Source organism: Scyliorhinus canicula, chromosome 18 (assembly GCF_902713615.1).
Source record: "Scyliorhinus canicula chromosome 18, sScyCan1.1, whole genome shotgun sequence".
In the NCBI taxonomy this organism is placed as follows: domain Eukaryota; kingdom Metazoa; phylum Chordata; class Chondrichthyes; order Carcharhiniformes; family Scyliorhinidae; genus Scyliorhinus; species Scyliorhinus canicula.
This window is the reverse complement of record NC_052163.1, coordinates 79,474,160-79,495,531: the sequence shown is the minus strand read 5'-3', so window position 1 is coordinate 79,495,531 and position 21,372 is coordinate 79,474,160. Positions and strand designations below refer to the sequence as shown.

Sequence of the window (21,372 nt, the reverse complement as noted above, 5' to 3'; positions counted from 1 at the left end):
TGTTTTCCGATTTTTATCCGTCTTCCCGTTGAGTTTGATAAAATCTGATTTCTACACATTTCCTGATTCTCTTTAAACGCCCCTGGGAATTCGGGGATTGCGTGAGATACACAAATAATTTGCTCATAACAAATAGACACGACCTCTCCTTGTGACAATTTGATTTAAATTCATCAGCATTTGACCATCTCGGTGCCCATCATGTTGTCGTTTCTCGATTAAATGTTCAACTTTGACAGCGAGAAAATGAACGGAACTATCCTCCGGACAAGAGACATGACGGTAAGATTGATGTTGATAAAATCAACAATTTCCCACATATGTGGACCACAATATGGTTCATTGTTTAACGTGTGATATCTGATCTCAAAAGGTGAGGGAAATCGGATTCCTGGTGACATTACAGAAACTGACAAGTCCTCTCTGTTTATTGAAATATCCCAGGAAGTACCAAACCAAAACTGGTGAATGGAAGTAGTCTCTGTGGGGGGAGACTGGAGATTTGCTGGAAAGGAATCTGCCGCACAGTTTGCAATTATCGCTTGTTCTGGTCGTCAGTGAATGCGGAAGTGGTTTGTAAGATGCTGGACTGTGGCTTTGCGATGGAAACGCCGCTTCACTCTCACTTTGGACAAGGATCGGGACCTGTTATTGGTCCAAAGGACTGCGGACACCAGCGGGACGTTGCAGTAATCTGTTCAGGTAAGAATCCAATAATTCTGGAAACAAACCGGTTACCGACAAATATTATCCAACCGGCTCAAAATAGCGGCAGATTAGAATCATTCCCACCTTGAAAGAGAGGAGGCGCTCTAACAGTGTTTCCATCACTTTCATGTTGAAAATACAGAATTTCCCGTCAATGATCCATTCGGTACTGACATTGGCTGAGGTGCCCATTCGGAAATTCCTTTCAGTTCTGTTACATTACAGACAGGATGGTCAAACAGTACTGACAGACGCAATGTTCACTTTCCTCTCAAAGTGAAATAGTTTGATCAGAGCAGAGTCAGTTTCACACACTGACTGGGCTGGCCATTGGCTGCATCTTCCCTGAGGGATCTTTTGTTTGGGGAGCAATTGCACCCGGTACCGAGAGATCTCAATAAATCCTCGAATAACCGAACTCCATTTGTATATCCTGCTTAATGATCTCTAATATTATCTCCAGTTGATGAAGCTATCACTATTTACTGGAATTTGTGAGAAAAATACAGAACAATGTTTTGTAATCTAACCAATTACTCCACACCAACACTTCATGTTTACTGTCCATTAAATTTACTCTCTTTATATTCACAAGCATGACCTGAGGATGTGCGAGAGTTAGATTCATTCATGACCATCAAAACACAATAAAATAGGGGATTGAAGAGGAGATGTTGCATGGATAAGAAAAGGCGGCGGATTGATGACGAGTTAACTGGTTCCTGTAGAGACGGGCACAATAGCCGAATGGCCTTCTTCTGTGCTGTAACCATTCTCTCCTTCAATATAATTTCCACCACGATGTAATTGCATCAGAACTCTCCATTCCCTCCGAAATCTAACACATGGGGACGAGTGAACCGGCCTCAACTAAAGCTCAAGGATAACAAGGTAGCAAAAGGCCCCAAACCTTCTTTCAATGACAAGGGCAGTGAGCAATACATTTCCAGGAGATAAATTTAAACCCAATATCCCCGCAGCATAGAAACATATAACTATGAACATGATTATATTAGAACCGTTCTACATAGTCACCACAGGACATCCTGCTGACCATTAACAATTACATCCCGCGAATGGAATGGGAGAATTCAAAGCGCAGCTTTAATGAGGGAAAGACAGTTAGATAATTTCCATATCTTTATTTTACATTGGGCGATACGAAAAATAGCCACGTTTCATCTACTCTCCAGAGTTCTTTTACATTGAGCTCAATGGTCAGAAAAGCGAGTATTGGTATAAGGTAAACTATCTGCTTTTTGCACGGAAAGTAAACACTGCCTCAGTCAATAATATTGGGATAGGGAAGTGAGTGAGAAATTAAGAACATTCTGCGGAGTACCTTATGGACAATTGGATCTAGGCCGGCAACACCCAACGTTTAGCAACAGGATTTGATGAATCTAAGGTTCAATGTTTCAGGAAAGCCAGGATATGTGGGGCATTTGAAAGCAAATGGAACCTGCTGATCATGCAAACAGAATATGCATTTGGCCAAGCCGCAGCTGTGGAGAGAAAGAGTTAACGTGAAGTCAATGACTTTTTATAATCCCCAAAGCAATATTCAGGACAGCACTGATAATGGGTAATAATCCCTGGAGTTGGAGGGCAGCAATGTTCAAATGGAGAATCTCCGATTCCAGTTTTCAAGGGCAAAGGACTCCTGAGGGATAAAGTTTTTATGGGGTTCTGGAGAAGTGGAAATGTTTCGGGATTACTTGGGCCATGACACGATGAGGACTGGGAATGAGAGTGCAGAGAGGGGCAACCTGCTGGTCTTCTCCATCTCACTATCATTGTTACTTTGGTCATCGTCTCGTGAAGTCACATTGCACAGGGCTCGCTCATATCAGGAAGTGAATATGGAAAACTGCTTGGACCTGATGTGAACGATCTGTCCGTTCATGAGATCCCTGGTCATTTTAGAAGAATCAATGTGTCGCTTAGGGGAAATGGCAGAAATTGTGTACGCTAGGTCACACTGACTGCCACGAGAAAACATGATTTAAATAAAGTGATATTATCCAGGAGCATTTAGTCATTTACTTACGGAGAAATGGGAGTAGAGTGGGAGTGGATAATTGTTATCTAACTCAAAACGAGTGAAACTTAGACTAATCGTGGAAAAGTATGAATGATCAGATGCCTATTAATTCATAGTAAGAAGTCTTACAACACCAGGTTAAAGTCCAACAGGTTTGTTTCAAACACGAGCTTTCGGAGCACGGCTCCTTCTTCAGGTGAAGGAGCCGTGCTCCGAAAGCTCGTGTTTGAAACAAACCTGTTGGACTTTAACCTGGTGTTGTAAGACTTCTTACTGTGCTCACCCCAGTCCAACGCCGGCATCTCCACATCATGGATATTAATTCATAAATAATTTGCACCTTATGATTTATTCTTCTTCAGCCCCCAGAAATGCTCGGCTGGAAGGTGGGAAGTCCCGATGTTCAGGCAGACTGGAGATTCCGTCTGCTGGAAACTGGGAAACAGTGTGTGACCGTCATTGGGATTTGAATAACGCCAACGTGGTCTGTGCCCAGCTTGGCTGTGGGGTTGCAGTGCCCGTGACCCGAGAGGTTCAGTTTGGAGAGGGCACTGGGCCTATACGGTGGAATCGGTTTGAATGTAAAGGCAACGAGACAAGTCTGATGGATTGTCCTCTTTCTGCAGTAACTCAACACGGGTGTATCCGCAGGAGTGATGTCAGGGTGATTTGCTCCAGTGAGTAATAACTTACTGAAAGAAAACCTGCTTCTTCCTGAATATTAACAAAACTGAAGGAGGAAGCAGCATTGTGCTTCTCTTCCCAACATGACCAGATCTAAATTTCTCCTATTTCACTATTATTCTTCTACATCTGGTCTAACAACGCAGATTATCCACAACTATTTGTAAATTAATGAATTTTGATCTTGAAATGTTCTTGTAGAACATGCAGCAATGTACCCATTTTTATCGCTGACACCGAAAACGAGTTTATCTGGAACATTTATGTAACATACATACACATATAATAGTTAGAAGCAGTAGTAGGCCACTCGGCCCATCGAGCCTGCTCTGCCATTCAATAAGATCCTGGTTGATCTAATTGTAAGCTCAACCCCACATTACTGCCTGTCACATAACATTTCATCTCCTTGTTAATCAAGAATCTATCTAGCCCAGTTTAACAAAAATCAAAGATTCTACTTCAACTGCCTTTGCAGAAGAGAGTTCCAGAGACTCCCAACTTTCTGAGAGAAGAAAATCTCCTAATCTCTGAATTAAATGAGTGAACCGTTATTTCGAAACAAAGATCGCTAGTTCTAGATTCTCCCAGAAGAGGAAACATCCTCTCCACGTCCGTCCTGTCAATACCCCTCAGGATCTTAAAAGTTTTGATCAGGTCACCTCTGACTCTCCAACCTTTCCTCAACTCAATAATCCTGCGCTATCTCGTTGCCAATTCACACAGTTCATGGACAGGAGATTCATGTATTCAACACCAACTCGTTAACAATTGGTTATGTTGATTAAACAAATATTGGTATAATTGGCCGATTGAAAGCCTCGCGACTCACTGATACAAAGAAACATAGAATTCCAACAGTGCAGAAGGAGATGATTCGGCCCATCAAGTCAACCCTTTGAACAAACACGCTTCCTCAGCCCACTCCCCTGCCCTATCCCGCAACCCCACCTAGCCTGAACAGCTTTGGAGACTAAGGGGCAATTTAGCATGGCCAATCCACCTAACCTGCACAGAAAGAAACTGGAGCATATGTAGGAAACCCCTGCAGTCACGAAGTGAACGTGCAAACTCCACACTGACAGTCACCCAAGACCAGAATCAAACCTGAGTCTTTGGCGCTGTGAGCCAGCAGTGACGTTTTTCTTAACCTTTCAGGCAGACACATCGAAACACAGAAGTCCATTCAACCCTTCGAGTCTGCTCAGCCCTTTTTATGATCATGGCTGATCATCAAGTTCAATACTCCAATCACCCCTCCCCCTCCCATATCCCTGGATCCCGTTTGCCCCAAGAGCTATATGTAATTTCTTCTTGAAATTACAAAACATTTTGGCCTCAAGTACTTTCTGTAGTCGAATTCCATAGATTCCCCACTCTCCGGGTGAAGAAATTTCTTGTCACCTCAGTCCTGAAGGATTTTCACCTTATCCTCAAACTATAAACTCTAATTCTGGACTCCCTCACTTTCGGGAACATTCTTTCTGAATCCACCCTGTCTAATCCTGTTAGAATTTTATATGTTTCTATGAGATCCCCTCCCACTCTTCTAAACTGCAATTAATATAATCCTATTCAACTGAGTCTCTCCTCATATGACAGTCCTGCTATCCAAGGAATCCACCTGGTAAACCTTCACTGACCTACTTCCATAGCAAGAACATCCTTCCTCAGTAAAGGACACCAAAACTGCACACAATACCCCAGGAGTAGCCTCCACAATGCCCTATACAATCGCAATAAAACATCTCTGTTTTTATACTCAAATCCTGTCGCTATGAAGGCCAACATATAACTTGCCTTCTTTACTGCCTGCTTTTCCTGTGCGCTTACTTTCAGGTAATGAAAGGTTCCAAACTCATGAAAGGTTACGGTTGCATTGAGATAGAATAGAAAATGCAAATACAGAATCTGTGGAGACTTTTTTTAATATTTAGGATTGTTTAATCATAACCAGGGAAGTTGACAGCCACAGACAATGTAACAGACTTTGACCCTTTCTGCCCAAGGACAATTACTGGATTCCAGAGTATTATGGGATGGCTGTAATCCAGCACTTTTTTGGTGCAATCAGCCGAGGAGAAGTTTGGAATTCTGTATTTTGAATCCCTGCAGTGTTCTCCTTATATCTGACATGATGTGGAATATGTCCACATTGACAAGAATACGGCATCCAACAGCTATTGAAGATTCAGCTATTCAATTTGATTCGGCTTGATGGAGACTTAACTCAGTTTGTCTGTCTTTGAACCATGTCATATGAAAACTTTATCTGACAAAATCTATTAACCAAATTTTGATTCGCTCCACCTCATTAAACAAAACGGTTATCTTGGGGAACAAGTGTAGAGATTCCAGATTTCCATTTTCCTTTCTGTTACAAGGTGCTTCTTAAATACAGCTCGAAATTCAAATATTTCAGCTGTTTCATAATCTGCCCTACCTCCATCCTAAGACCAGAGGTGGGTGATATTTGCTGGTGATTGCATAATATTCAGCTCCATTCACCATTCCTCTGAGAAGAAGATAATCCACCCCCACTTGCAGCAAGATCTGAACATCATCTTGACAAATTGTAACAATCGCTTGTTGTCACAAGTAGGCTTCAATGAAGTCACTGTAAAAAGCCCTAGTTGCTACATTCCGGCACCTGTTCAGGGAGGCCAGTACAGGAATTGAACCCGCACTGCTGGCATTGTTGTGCATTACAAGCCAGCTGTTTAGCCCACTGTGCTAATTACGTTCACGCCAAATAAGAATGAAATAATAACCACCTTAAAAATTAATACATTTAAGCACCTTCTCTTGACAGGAATTGGCCTTTGTTCTGTTCACTATCAAAACATGTGTCATTATTGACCAGAAATTCAACATTCACAAGTTGCATCAATGCCTTGGCAAACAGAGCAGGTCAGATGCTGCTGATTTTTCAATGATCCCCATTTGCCTCGGTGGATGCAGCTGCAAACAATACTCAACAATTTCATTTTGACTCAGGACAAGACAATCCGTTGGAATCCTTTCCATCCTGTACAGTTGGCAGTAGATATGTCTGTCTGTTATTTACAACGGTTCCAAACTCTGGAAATCCCACTCGAACAGCATTGGAGGAGAACGTGCTTCAAGCAAGTCATCGGTGCAATCGGTGAGGACGACCCACACTCAAATTCTGAAAGGAAAATGGGGAGGAAAATACATTGCAACCCAACAGCAATGTCACACCTATAGAATTAATTAATTACCATCTCCTTGTTATGAAATTCTCCGAGTATATTTCCTATGTTTGCACTACTAATTGTTTTTAACATTTTAAACTCCTTTCTTGAATCAACCTGAATACATTTTAACTCAAATGTCTACAAGTTTGAGGGGACAGGGTGAATAGGGAACACCTGTTTCCTTAGCTGAGGGGTCAGTTAGGAGGGGACACAAGTTCAAGGTGAGGGGCGCAGTGTTTTGGGGATTTGAGGGAAACCTTTTCAACCAGAGGGTAGTGACGTCTGGAACACACTGCCTAGGAGGGTGGCAGAGGCAGGTCCCCTTACACTTTAAAAAGTACCTGGATTTGAGGCTATGGAACAAGTGCTGGCAAATGGGATTAGGCAGGCAGGCCAGGTGCCATTCTTGGGCAGTGCAGATTCAGTGGGCTGAAGGGCCTCTTTTTGCAGTGTATTTTTCTTTGATTTTGTTGTTCTGCCTTGTAAGGCAAATTCTCCTCTAATTTAGCCCTTTCAGTGACAGGCGGCAGAATTCAATTCCGGCTTTGGCTCACTGTCTGTATTTGCACTTTCTCCCTTTCTTTCCTTGTCTGCCTGGGTTTCCTCCGGGTGCTCCGGTTTCTTCCCACAGTCCAAACATGTGGATTGACCTTGCTAAATATTCCCTTAGTGTCGAACGATGAACATGTTAGGGGCAGTTACGGCACAGTAGCTTCACAGCTCCAGGGTCCCAGGTTTGACTCCTGGCTTGGGTCACTGTCTGTGCGGAGTCTGCACGTTCTCCCCGTGTCTGCATGGATTTCCTCCGGGCACTCTGGGTCCTCCCGAAGTCCCGAAAGACGTGCTGTAAGACAAAGTGGACATTCCAAATTCTCCCTCTGTGTACCCGAGCAGGCGCTGGAATATGGCGATGAGGGCTTTTCACAGCAATTTCATTGCAGTGTTATTGAAACTTGTAACAATAAAGATTATTAAGGTAGAGCACTGTAGAGATTCTATGAACCATTCAGGTGAATCTGGGATACTGTTTCTTCAAGGTAGCTGATTAATCTCTGAGGTTCTTTGTACAAAACACACAACAGTTTTAAATTGCAAGTTCGGAAAGAAATGGAAAACAATATAAGTCGTCTTGTTTGAGTTATCAGACAACTGCAACAGTGAGCCTGATTGTTTTTAGAACTATTTTGAAGGGGTGATTTGCGGAAATGACGGATATGGTCAGTGGTGGATACGGGTTTATTTATTTCCCGACAGATTTTACTCTGCCCAATATTTATAACAAATGTCCGCAAATATCTTTCATAAGTGTAAATTACTGAACAATAAATGCTGGAGGGAATTTCCCAGAGACTTTTTGCCAACTATCACAGCATCTTTCATCATTGAAATTAATCATTGTCGGGGAGTTATTAAATTGCAGTTTACTGTTTTACTTCAAATTCACAATTGTTTTCAATTCGTTTCTTTTTGCAGATGGAAGTTGGCCGCTAAGATTGACGAATGGGGAAAGTCGGTGTGATGGGCGAGTGGAGATTAAGAAGGGCAGCTGGGGCAGAGTGCAGGACAGCCTCTGGGACCTGAATGATGCTGACGTGGTCTGCAGACAGCTGGACTGCGGCTCCGCGATAGCAGCTTCTAACTCCTCAAAGTACGGAGAGGGTGAAGGGCCAGTGTGGGTGAATGAAGTCCAGTGTAAAGGAAATGAATCGCATCTCTACAACTGCAACTCATTCACATTCAACTCAACCCTCACTGACAGCACCGCCGTGGGGGTTTTGTGTTCAGGTGATTAAACATTTCACTTTCACAGAAACATAACAGAAATTACTAATCTGCTGAGAAATGGTAGAATCTTGGTCACTGGTTCCTCAGACTGGCTTTTTAACTGGGAGTGAGTGCAGAGAAAGAGGGCACGAGTAGAATGGGGCAACAGCGACTTTCTATTGCACATTCGGTATTTAGTATAATTTTACAGTAATAATCATCTAGCGTCAGGGCCATCTAGTTAATTGCAACTCAATCTTACAATAATTCAAGTGTTTATTTGAAATTAATTAACTAGATTATGGTACAATAATGGAGTGTAGATTAATTTGTTCTTAACGGCAGCACGGCAGCATTGTGGATAGCACAATTGCTTCACAGCTCCAGGGTCCCAGGTTCGATTTCAGCTTGGGTCACTGTCTGTGCGGAGTTTGCACATCCTCCCCGTGTGTACGTGGGTTTCCTCCGGGTGCTCTGGTTTCCTCCCACAGTCCAAAGATGTGCAGGTTGGGTGGATTGGCCATGATAAATTGCCCTTAGTGGCCAAAATTCTATGATTAACCTAGGACAAAAGTTCGGCACAACATCGTGGGCTGAAGGGCCTGTTTTGTGCTGTATTTCTCTATGTTCTATGTTCTAGTGCTTAAATAACTCTCAGCGGGGTGCAGTGCTCCAACTGTGAGATGTGGCAGATCTGTGACACTTCCAGTGTTCCGGTCGACTACATCTGCAGTAAGTGTACCCAATGGCAGCTCCTCACAGAGTGCGTGATTCAGTTGGAGCAGCAATTGTATGCACTTAGGAGCATGCAGGTGGCGGAAAGCATCATAGATAAGTGTTATAGAGATGCGGTCACACCCAAGGTGTAGGCAGAGAGATGGGTGACCTGCAGAAGGGGCAGGCAGTCAGTTCAGGAATCCCCTCTGGTTGTCCCCCTCTCGAGCAGGTATACCGCTTTGGATACTGTTGGGGAGAATAGCCTATCAGGGGAAAACAGCAGAAGACAGAGCCATGGCACCACGGCTGGCTCTGATGTTCAACGGGGAGGGTCAAAGCGCAGAAGAGCAATAGTTATAGGGGACTCTATAGTCAGAGGCACAGATATGCACTTCTGTGGACGTGAAAGAAACTCCAGGATGTTATGTTGCCTCCCTGGTGCCAGGGTCCAGGATGTCTCTGAACGGGTAGCGGGCATCCTGAAGGGGGAGGGCAAACAGGCAGAGGTTGTTGTACATATTGGTACTAATACCATAGGCAGGAAGGGGCATGAGGTCCTGCAGCAGGAGTTCAGGGAGCTCAGCAGAAAGTTAAATGACAGGACCTCTAGGGTTGTAATCTCGGGATTACTCCCTGTGCCATGTGCCAGTGAGACTAGAAATAGGAAGATCGAGCAGCTAAATATGTGGCTAAACAGCTGGTGTAGGAGGTAGGGTTTCCATTATCTGGACCACTGGGAGATCTTCCGGGGCAGGTGTGGTCCGCATAAGGACCTAAACTGGAGAATCATAAATATCATGGCCACGAGGTTTGCATGTGTCTCAGAGGAGGGTTTAAACTAGTATGGCAGGGGGTGGATACCGGAGCAATAGGTCAGAAGGTGAAAAAATTGAGGGAGAACTAGGGAATAGGGCCAGTATGGCTCTGAGGAAGAGCAGACAGAGATATGTTGCTGAAAACAGCAGGATTGGTGGCCTGAAGTGCATATGTATTAATGCAAGAAGTATAACAGGTAAGGAAGATGAACTTAGAGCTTGGATTCGTACTTGGAACTATGATGTTTCTGCCATTACAGAGACCGGGTTGAGGGAACGACAGGATTGGCAGCTAAACATTCCAGGATTTAAATGTTTCAGGTGGGATAGAGGGTGATGTAGTAGGGGTGGAGGAGTTGTGCTACTGGTTGGGGAGAATATCACAGCTGTACTGCAAGAGGAAACCTCAGAGGGCAGCGAGGCAATGTGGGTAGAGATCAGGAATAAGAAGGGTGCAGTCACAATGTTGGTGGTTTACTATAGGACACTCAACAGCCAGCAAGAGATAGAGGAGCAGATAGGTAGACATATTTTGGAAAGGAGTAAAAGCAGCAGGGTTGTTGTGATGGGACACGTTAACTTCCCCAATATTGACTGGGACTCAGTTAGTGCTGGGGGCTTGGTCGGGGCTGTGTTTGCAAGGAGCATCCAGGAAGGCTTCTTAAAACAATATGTAGATCGTCCAACTAGGGAAGGGGCAATACTGGACCTGGTATTGGGGAATGAGCCCGGCCTGGTGGCAGAGGTTTCAGTAGGGAGCATTTCGGGAACAGTGATCACAATTTAGTAGGTTTGAAAGTGCTGGTGGACAAGGATAAGAGTGGTCCTGGGGTGAATGTGCGAAATTGGGGGTAGTATAAGTATAACAATATGAGGCAGGAACTGAAGAACATAGATTGGGGGTGGATGTTTGAGGGTAAATCAACATCTGACATGTGGGAGGCTTTCAAAGTCAGTTAAAAGGAATTCAGGACCGGCATGTTCCTGTGCAGAAGATGGATAAATACAGCAAATTGCGGGAACCTTGGATAATGAGAGATATTGTAGGTCTTGTCAAAAAGAAAAAGGAGGCATTATTCAGGGCTAGAAGGCTGGGAACAGACAAAGCCTGTGTGGAATATAAGGAAAGTAGGAAGGAGTCAGGAGGGCTAAAAGGGGTCACGAGAAGTCATTGGCAAATAGGGTTAAGGAAAATCCCAAGGCTCTTTACATGTACATAAAAAGCAAGAGGGTATCCAGGGAAAGGGTGGGCCCACTGAAGGACATGCAAGGGAATCTATGTGTGGAGCCAGAGGAAATGGGCAAGGTACTAAATGAATACTTTGCATCAGTGTTCACCAAAGACAAGAGATTGGTGGATATTGCGTCTGGAGAAGGATGTGTAGACAGCCTGGGTCACATTGAGATCCAAAAAGACGGGGTGTTGGGCATCTTGAAAAATATTACGATAGATAAGTCCCCAGGGCCTGACGGGATCTACCCCAGAATACTGATGGAGGTGAGAGAGGAAATTGCTGAGGCCTTGACAGAAATCTTTGGATCCTCAATGTCTTCAGGTGATGTCCCGGAGGACAGACAATAGCCAATGTTGTTTCGTTGTTTAAGAAGGGGGGCAAAGATAATCCAGGGAACTACAGGCCGGTGAGCCTTACGTCAGTGATAGGGAAATTACTGGAGAGAGTTCGTCGAGACAGGATCTGCTCCCATTTGGATGCCAATGGGCATATTAGCAAGAGTCGGCATGGTTTTGTGAAGGGGACGTTGTGTCTCACTAACTTGATAGAGCTTTTTGAGGACGTCACAAAGATAATTGATGCAGATAGGGCAGTGGATGTTGTCTGAATGGACTTCAGTAAATCCTTTGACAAGGTTTCTCATGGCAGACTGGTACAATATTCTGGTTCAGAGGTGAGCTGGCAAGATGGATGAAGAACTGGCGAGGTCATAGAAGGCAGACAGTAGCAATGGAAGGGTGCTTTTCTGATTGGAGGGCTGTGACGAGTGGTGTTCCGCAGGGATCAGTGCTGGGACCTTTGCTGCTCGTAGTATATATAAATGATTTGGAGGAAAATGTAACTGGTCTGATTAGTAAGTTTGCAGACAACGCAAAGGTTGGTGGAATTACGGATAGCGATGAGGACTGTCAGAGGATAAAGCAGGATTTCGATCGTTTGGGGTTTTGGGCGGAGAAATGGCAGATGGAGTTTATAGATAGATAGATAGATAGAGAAATACAGCACAGAACAGGCCCTTCGGCCCACGATGTTGCGCCGAACTTTGGTCCTAGGTTAATCATAGAATTTTGGACAATTTTTCATGGCCAATCCATCCAACCTGCACATCTTTGGACTGTGGGAGGAAACCGGAGTACCCGGAGGAAACCCACGCTGTCACGGGGAGGATGTGCAGACTCCACACAGACCCAAGTCAAAATCGAACTTGGGACCCTGGAGCTGTGAAGCAATTGTGCTATCCACAATGCTACCGTGCTGCCCTTAAGAAGTTAACCTACACTCCATTATTCTACCCTAATCCATGTACCTATCCAATAGCCGCTTGAAGGTCCCTAACGTTTCCGACTCAACTACTTCCACAGGCAGTGCATTCCATGCCCCCACTACTCTCTGGGTAAGGAACCTACCTCTGACATCCCCTCTATATCTTCCACCATTTATCTTAAATTTATGTCCCCTTGTAATGGTGTGTTCCACCCGGGGAAAAAGTCTCTGACTGTCTACTCTATCTATTCCCCTAATAATCTTATAAACCTCTATCAAGTTGCCCCTCATCCTTCTCCGTTCTAATGAGAAAAGGCCTAGCACCCTCAACCTTTCCTCGTATGACCTACTCTCCATTCCAGGCAACATCCTGGTAAATCTCCAAATGTGGCCTGACCAAGGTTTTGTACAGCTGCATCATCACCTCACGGCTCTTAAATTCAATCCCTCTGCTAATGAACGCTAGCACACAATAGGCCTTCTTCACAGCTCTTACATTTCCAGATTTACTCAAATTACTGCAAAGGCAGATTTAGTCCATTCAACAGGAAAAGGATCAGTGAAACAATGAACATTTGTTTAATCCATTATAAGTTTATGGTCAATATAACCCCAGACGATTGCTCTATGTTTACATACAGCATTTTGGAATACAGATGAACAGGGATAATACCTGTAAGTCTACATTCTGTTTTATGAAGCAGAAGTGGTTAGGGCGTGGAATACCCTGCCTGCAACAGTAGTGGACTCGCCAACACTAAACGCATTCAAATGTCATTGGATAGGCATATGGACGATAAGGGAATAGTGTAGATGAGCTTTAGAGGTGTTTCACAGGACGGCGCAACATCGAGGGCCGAAGGGCCTATACTACGCTGTTATGTTCTCTGTTCTAAGTAAGGCGTAAAGTGGAGAAGTATTGAAATGAGAAAGGGGCAGTGACATCTTATGAAATCTCTTGTGATATCAACTTGAGACTAGGTCACATAATAATATTTACTGTCACAAGTAGGCTTACATTAACATTGCACTGAAGGTACTGTGAAAAGCCCTGAGTCGCCAGATTCCGGCGCCTTTTCAGGTACACAGAGGGAGAATTCAGAATGTCCAAATTACCTAATAGCACATCTTTCAGGACTTGTAGGAGGAAACCGGAGCACCCGGAGGAAACCCATGCAGACACAGGGAGAATGTGCAGACAGCACACAGACAGTGACACAAGCCAGGAATCGAACCCTGGAGCTGGGTAGCAACAGTGCTATCCACTGTGCTACCGTACTGCCAAAGCATCATCAGGATTTTTTGTCCATCGCTGAAGCTGCCCACCATTCAAATCCTATCCAGGGAGGAAATTGCTCGGGCCTTGACAGTAATCTTTTTATCCTCATTGGCTCCAGGTGAAGTTCTAGAGGACAGGAGAGTAGCCGATGTTGTTCCATTGTTTCAGAAAGACAGCAGGGATAATCCAGGAAATTATAGGATGGTGAGCCTTCTGTCAGTGGTAGGGACACTGATTCTTAGAGATAGGATTTGCTCACACTTGGAAACAAATGCACTTATTAGTGATGGACAGCATGGTTTTGTGAAGGGGAGGTCATGCCTCACTAATTTGATCGAGCTTTTTGAGGAAGTGACAAAGATGATAGATGAGGGAAAGGCAGTACTTCAATAAAGCATTCGACAAGGTATCTTATGGTAGACTGGTCCAAAAGGTGAAGTTACATGGGATCAGAGGAGAGCTCCACTACAAACCATCCCAGGAAACTGCTCTACCCTGCTTCATCCGTCCTCGAACCAGCAATAAGTAACATAAATTCTTGACACCGTTTTCAATCTCAAATTCAGTCTCCCATGCTTCCTTCCTCCCTAACTATAACTCACTTGGCTTCATCTACTTTGTGGATCCGCATGTCAAAACCCAGAATTCGTATTTCATAAGAACGCGGAGCAGAAGTAGGCTATGTGGCCCCTCGAGCCTGCTATGCCATTCAGAATCATGGCTGATCGTTTTATGGACTCAGCTCCACTTTCCCGCCTGCTCCAATAACCCTTAATTCCGTTACTGTTCAAAAACGTATCTTTGCCTTAAAACATTCAACGAGGTAGCCTCAACTGCTTCACTGGGCAGCGAATTCTACAGATTCACACCCCTTTGGATGAAGAAGTTCCTCCTTAACTCAATCCTAAATTAGCTCCCCCTTATTTTGAGGCTATGACACTTAGTTCTAGTTTCACCCACCAGTGGAAGCAACCTCCCTGCTTCTATGTTATGTATTCCCTTCATAATTTTCTATGTTTCTATAAGATCTCCCCTCACTGTTCTAAATTCCAATGTGTATAGTCCCACTCGACTCAGTCTCTCCTCATATGCAAATCCTCTCAGTTTCCTTTCCAGTTTCTGCAAATTCTTACTCCGGCACTCGTGGACCTCTATGTGGTCGATGGGATCGATCTTGTTTTCTCTGGACCCTATTTTCTCTGATCTATCGGCATCCGACTTCGCTTCCTGTCTTCTCAGTTAGCTGATAATATCAACGATGATCTTTCCAGTTTCTATCCTCTCCTTCAGATCTGCTTGACTACCCCCCCCCCCTCCTCAAATAACAATTGACACCCTCCCTCCTCACAAATTACTGACCCATCATCAAGTTACATCTCCTCTCCAAAGTGCTTGAATGTGTTGGCGCTTCCCAAATAATGCTCATCTTTGTGGACGATGTATGTTAGAATTGCTTGAATCACATTTCCAACACGACCACAATATGAAAGCAGCTGTGACTGAAGCGGCAAATGGGAAATCCAGGTGACTGTGACAAAGGTTAACACTCCCTTCTCGACATTTTGTAGTCTTTGACAAAGATCAGCATTGAATGCTGACCCGGCTGCTGTCCACCGCAGTTTGGCTGGTTGGGACTGAGCTCATCTAGTTTCATTCTCATGTATCCAATCATAACAAGGGAAATATGGCTTCAGCAAATTAAATGGTTTCTCTTTCTGCTGGCTCGCTATTCATTCTGGTGTGGCTCAGGGATCCATGCCTCACCCCCTCCTATTTATATGCTGCCTTCCAGTGACATCATCCGAAAGCACCGCCTCACTTTCTACCTGTACACTCACGGCATCGAACTCTCCCTCAGCTATACATCTCTTGTCCTCTCCAATCTCTACAAACTGTCAGAATTTAAATCCGACATTCAATAATGTCTGAGCAGAATATTGCCACAACCTATTATTGTGGGGACCAAACCCTTTGGCCTTTCTCCCCATCACGTTCATTCCCTTGTCTCTGACTCCATTCCTCTACTGAAGGTCTCTCCAAGCTTGAAGCAGATATCTTGCAACATTGATGTGATATTTCACTCCGAGGGGAATTTCCTTCCACATATCCATACCGTCCCTAAGACTGTCTGTTTCCACCTCCATAACATCGCCTGACCTCACATTTATCTAATCTGCTGCTGAACTCCTGATCGTTCGCTCCGTTACGTGTAGTATTGATGATTGCAGTTCCAAGCCGGTTTATCTGATTTTTGCCTTTTTAACCATTGAGCTCATTAAAAGTGGTGTGTTGATAAAATTTTTTCTATTTCTATTTCTTTTTATCATGTGATTGGTAACAATTTTTCTTCTTTTTTTCCTTTTCATTTACCTATTATTTGATGTTATAGTTTGATTAAGTTAAGCTTAAGATTAAAAATGGCAGGAGCCCATGGCGTACCTGCTACCAAGAGCAACTCATCCATTTCCGATGAGCTCACTGGCCTACATTATATTTCAGTAATATCTCATTCATAAAATTCTCCCCCTTGTTTTCAAATCCTTTTATGCTCTCACTGCTCTATCTTGGCAATTTCCTCCGCTTGACAACACCCAATGTGCTCTGCCAATTCGGGCAAATTGAACTGGTGCCTCCAGTTGCCAAGGCGACAAGATCACAAATTTCCTCCTGAACCAGGAGCCTCTAAAAGTCTCTTTCTTCATTTGACACGTCACACAAAACCTTCCAGTCTGACCTACACTACACGGCACGTGTAGTGTTTCCCACCCGCCCTCCTCCTCTAACCAAAAAACAAGATTGTGGTGTGTTGATAAGATTTTTTCTATTTCTATTTCTTTTTATCATGTGATTGGTAACAATTTTTCTTCTTTTTTTCCTTTTCATTTATCTATTATTTGATGTTATAGTTTGATTAAGTTAAGTTTAAGATTAAAAATGGCAGGAGATCTCGCACCCGTGTTATGTTCCTCTTGCTCAATGTGGGAGCTCGGGGGCGTGGCTGATGTCCCTGACACCTTCACGTGTGGGACGTGTGTCCAGCTGCAGCTCTTGTTAGACCACATTAAAGTTTTGGAGCTGTGAATGGACTCACTTTGGAGGATCCCCGATGCTGAGGAGGTCGTGGATAGCATGTTTAGCGAATTGGTCACACCGCAGATTAGGATTGCTGAGGGAGAAAGGGAATAGGTGACCAAAAGGCAGCGAAAAAGCAGGAAGGCAGTGCAGGTGACCCCTGCGGCGATCTGCCTCCAAAACAGGTATACCGTTTTGGATACTGTTGGCGGAGATGGCTCACCAGAAGAAGGCAGCAGTAGCCAGGTTCATGGCACCATGGCTGGCTCTGCTGTACAGAAGGGCAGAAAAATAGTGGAATGGCTATAGTCATAGGGGACTCAATTGAAAGGGGAGTTGATAGGTGGTTCTGTGGTCAAAAACGAGACTCCTGAATGGTATGTTGCCTCCCAGGTGCACGGGTCAGGGATGTCTCAGATAGGCTGCAGAACATTCTGAAGGGGGAGGGTGATCATCCAGTTGTCGTGGTGCATATAGGCACCAATGACATAGGTAAAAAACGGGATGAGGTCCTACAAGCAGAATTTAGGGAGTTAGCTGCCAAAGTCAGACCTCAGAGGTAGTAATCTCAGGATTGCTACCAGCCATGTGGTAGTCCGAATAGAAATGAAAGAATAGGTAGGATGAATGCGTGGCTTGAGAGATGGTGCAAAGGAAGGGGTTCAGATTTTTGGGACATTGGGACCAGTTCTGGAGGAGGTGGGAGTGCTGCAAATAGGACAGTCTACGCCCGGGCTGGACTGGAACCAATGTCCTTGGGGGTGCTTTTACTAATGCTGCTGGGGAGGGTTTAAACTCGTGTGGCAGGGGGATGGGTACCAAATGAGGAGGTTAGTGGACAGTAAGGAGGTAGCAACTAAAGCCTGTAAGGAACTAGATCATGAAGTTAGCATGACTAAGGGGAAGAGTAGGCAGGGAGCAGATGATGAACGCATAGGGACTGATGGTCTGAGGTGTATTTGTTATAATGCAAGAAGTGTAATAGGTAAGTCATATGAATTTAGGGTTTGGATTAGTACCCAGGAGTACGATGTTATTGCTATTACTGAGACTTGGTTGAGGGAAGGGCATGATTGGCAACTAAATATCCCAGGATATCGATGCTTCAGGCAGGATAGAGAGGAGGTAAAAGGGGTGGAGGAGTTGCATTATTGGTCAGAGAGGATATTACAGCTGTGCTGAAGGAGAGCACTATGGAGCACTCGAGCAGTGAGGTGATATGGGCAGAACTCAGAAATAAGAAGGGTGTGGTAACAATGTTGTGGCTGTACTACAGACCTTCCAACAGCGAGCATGGGATAGAGGTACAAATATGTGAACAGATTGTGGAAAGATGTAGGAGCAACAGGGTGGTGGTGATAGGAGATTTTAATTTTCCCAACATTGACTGGGATACACTTAGTGTTCAAGGTCTAGGTGGAGCAAAATTTGTAAGGAGCATCCAGGAGTGTTTTCTAGAGCAGTATGTAAATAGTCCAACTCAGGAAGGAGCCATACTTGACCTGGTGTTGAGGAATGAGCCCGGCCAGGTGGTTGAAGTTTCAGTCGGGATTACTTTGGGAATAGTGATCACAATTCCGTAAGTTTTAGAATACTCGTGGACAAAGACGAGAGTGGTCCTAAAGGAAGAGTGCTCAATTGGGGGAAGACCATCTGTACCAAAATTCGGCAGGAGCTGGGGAATGTGGATTGGGAGCAGCTGTTTGAAGGTAAATCCACATTTGATATGTGGGAGGCTTTTATAGAGAGGTTGATTAAAGTGCAGGACAGGCATGTCCCTGTGAAAAAGAGGGATAGATCACAAGATTACTAGATGGCAAGATTAGGGAACCATGGATGACAGGTGAAATTGTGAGACAAGCTGACATGGAAAAGGAAGCACACATAAGGTCACGGTGACTGAAGACAGACAAAGATTTGGAACAATGTTGGCAATGTAGGATCAATCTGAAACGAGGAATCATGAGGGCTAAAAGGGGTCATGAAATATCTTTAGCAAACAGGGTTAAGGAAAATCCCAAAGCCTTTTAGTTACATATATAAGGAGCAAGAGGGTAACTAGAGAAAGGGTTGGCCCAGTCGGGGACAAAGGAGGAAAGCTATGCATGGAGTTGAGAAAATGGGTGAGATTCTTAACGACTACTTTGCGTCGGTATTCACCAAGGAGAGGGACATGATGGATGTTGAGGTTAGGGATAGATGTTTGATTACTCTAGGTCAAATCGGCAGAAGGAGGGAGGATGTGTTGGGTATTCTAAAAGGCATTAAGGTGGACAAGTCCCCAGGTCTAGATGGGATCTATCCCAGGTTACTGACGGAAGTGAGAGATGAAATAACTGGGCCCTTAACAGATATCTTTGGAGCATCCTTGAACACGGGTGAGGTACCGGAGGACTGGAGAATTGCTAATGTTGTCCCCTTGTTTAAGAAGGGTAGCTGGGATAATCTAGGTAATTATAGACCGGTAAGTCTGACGTCAGAGGGGAAGCTGCTGGAGAAGATACTGAGGGATAGGATCTATTCCCATTTGGAAGAAAATGGGCTTATCAGTGATAGGCAACATGGTTTTGTGCAGGGAAGGTCATGTCTTACCAACTTAATAGAATTCTTTGAGGAAGTGACAAAGTTGATTGTTGAGGGAAGGGCTGTAGATGGCATTTACGTGGACTTCAGTAAGGCATTTGATGAGGTTCCCCATGGTAGGCTGATGGAGAAAGTGAAGTCTCATGGGGTCATGCGTGTACTAGCTAGATGGGTAAAGAACTGGCGGTGCAACAGGAGACAGAGAGTAGTAGTGGAAGGGAGTTTCTCAAAATGGAGAACTGTAACCAGTGGTGTTCCACAGGGATCCGTGCTGGGCCCACTGTTGTTTGTGATGTACATAAATGATCTGGAGGAATTAATAGGTGGTCTGATTAGCAAGTTTGCAGATGACACCAAGATTGGTGGAGTAGCAGATAGTGAAGGGGACTGTCAGAGAATACAGCAGAATATAGATAGATTGGAGAGTTGGGCGGAGAAATGGCAGCTGGAGTTCAACCCGGGAAAATGCGAGGTGATGCATTTTGGAAGTTCCAATTAAAGAGCGAACTATGCGGTAAATGAAAAAACCCTGGGGAAAATTGATGTACAGAGAGATCTGGGAGTTCAGGTCCATTGTACCCTGAAGATGGCTGTGCAGGTCGATAGAGTGGTCAAGAAGGCATACGGCATGCATTCCTTCATCGGAAGGGGTATTGAGTACAAGAGTTGGCAGGGCATGTTACAGTTGTATAAGACTTTGGATCGGTACACTTGGAATACTGTGTGCAGTTCTGGTCGCCACATTACCAGAAAGATGTGGATGCTTTGGAGAAGGTGCAGAGGAGGTTCACCAGGATGTTGCCTGGTATGGAGGATGCTACCTATGAAGAGAGGTTGAGTAGATTAGGATTATTTTCATTAGAAAGACGGAGGTTGAGGGAGGACCTCATTGAGGTATACAAAATCATGAGAGGTATAGAGAGGGTGGATAGCAAGAAGCTTTTTCCCCAAAGTGGGGGACTTAATTACGAGGGGTCACGAGTTCAAGGTAAGAGGGGAATAGTTTCAGGGAGATATACGTGGAAAGTTCTTTACGCAGAGGGTGGTGGGTGCCTAGAACGCATTGCCGGTGAAGGTGGTAGAGGCGGGCACGATAGCATCATTTAAGATGTATCTAGGCATTAACATGAATGGGCAGGAAGCAGAGGGATACAGATCCTGAGAAAATAGGTGACAGTTTTAGATTGAAGATCTGGATTGGCGTAGGCCTGTTCCTGTGCTGTAATTTTTCTTTGTTCTTTGTTCTTGACCAGGCTTTTGATTACCTTCTGTGGTCAGACATCACTGCTGTAAGGCACACTGAGATGGTTCATTAATTTAGCGGCACTATATAAATACTGGAGACAATAAATTGCCATAGCCAAATGTAGTGGGAATGCCTGAAATATTCTCATGGTGTAAATTTCAGCAAAACATGTGGACACCATGCGTCACCATCGCATATCATAAGTTATTTTTTCCAGTATGTGATGTACTGGATTGAGTGATAAAGGGAATCCGTATTGAAAGTAGAATCCTCCTACATTGTTCCCTAACAGGACATGAGCAGATAAGGCTGTCCGACGGTGGGAGCAGATGCGCTGGCCGAGTGGAGGTTCATCACAATGGGATCTGGGGTAGTGTTTGTGCTGATTCCTGGGAGCTGTTGGACGCTGCTGTGGTTTGCAGACAGCTGGATTGTGGACATGCATTGGACCGAACATTTCCTGCTTCTTGTGGACCAGCCTCAGGCCCAGTTTGGTTGCAAGAACTAAACTGTTTCGGTAATGAATCCTTTCTCTGGGATTGTCCTTCAGCATCTTGGAATAACCACGACTGCGCTCGGAAGAATGTAAACATCATGTGTTCAGGTAAATATCATTTTAATGGGTTCATTTTCCTCAGACGTCACGAGGAGTCACATGGAAGATATTACACTGCATTATATAGAATGTGCAACAATTTATATTGATACAGTGCGCTGTTTAATCCTTCTGGTGCACACGGGCGT

General features: G+C 44.4%; 1 protein-coding gene across 1 annotated transcript in view; it reads left to right on the top strand.

Annotated features, from left to right (window-relative positions):
• The first annotated feature begins 222 nt into the window (after positions 1-222).
• LOC119952924 (deleted in malignant brain tumors 1 protein-like) overlaps positions 223-21,372 on the top strand; it is a 31,073-nt gene continuing 9,923 nt past the window's right edge. Inside the window, exons 1-6 of the mRNA XM_038776555.1 lie at positions 223-282; positions 374-464; positions 559-702; positions 3,115-3,333; positions 8,128-8,439; positions 20,921-21,232. Of these exons, the coding sequence (XP_038632483.1) occupies positions 223-282; positions 374-464; positions 559-702; positions 3,115-3,333; positions 8,128-8,439; positions 20,921-21,232 (1,138 nt within the window). The remainder of the gene's footprint in view (positions 283-373; positions 465-558; positions 703-3,114; positions 3,334-8,127; positions 8,440-20,920; positions 21,233-21,372) is intronic.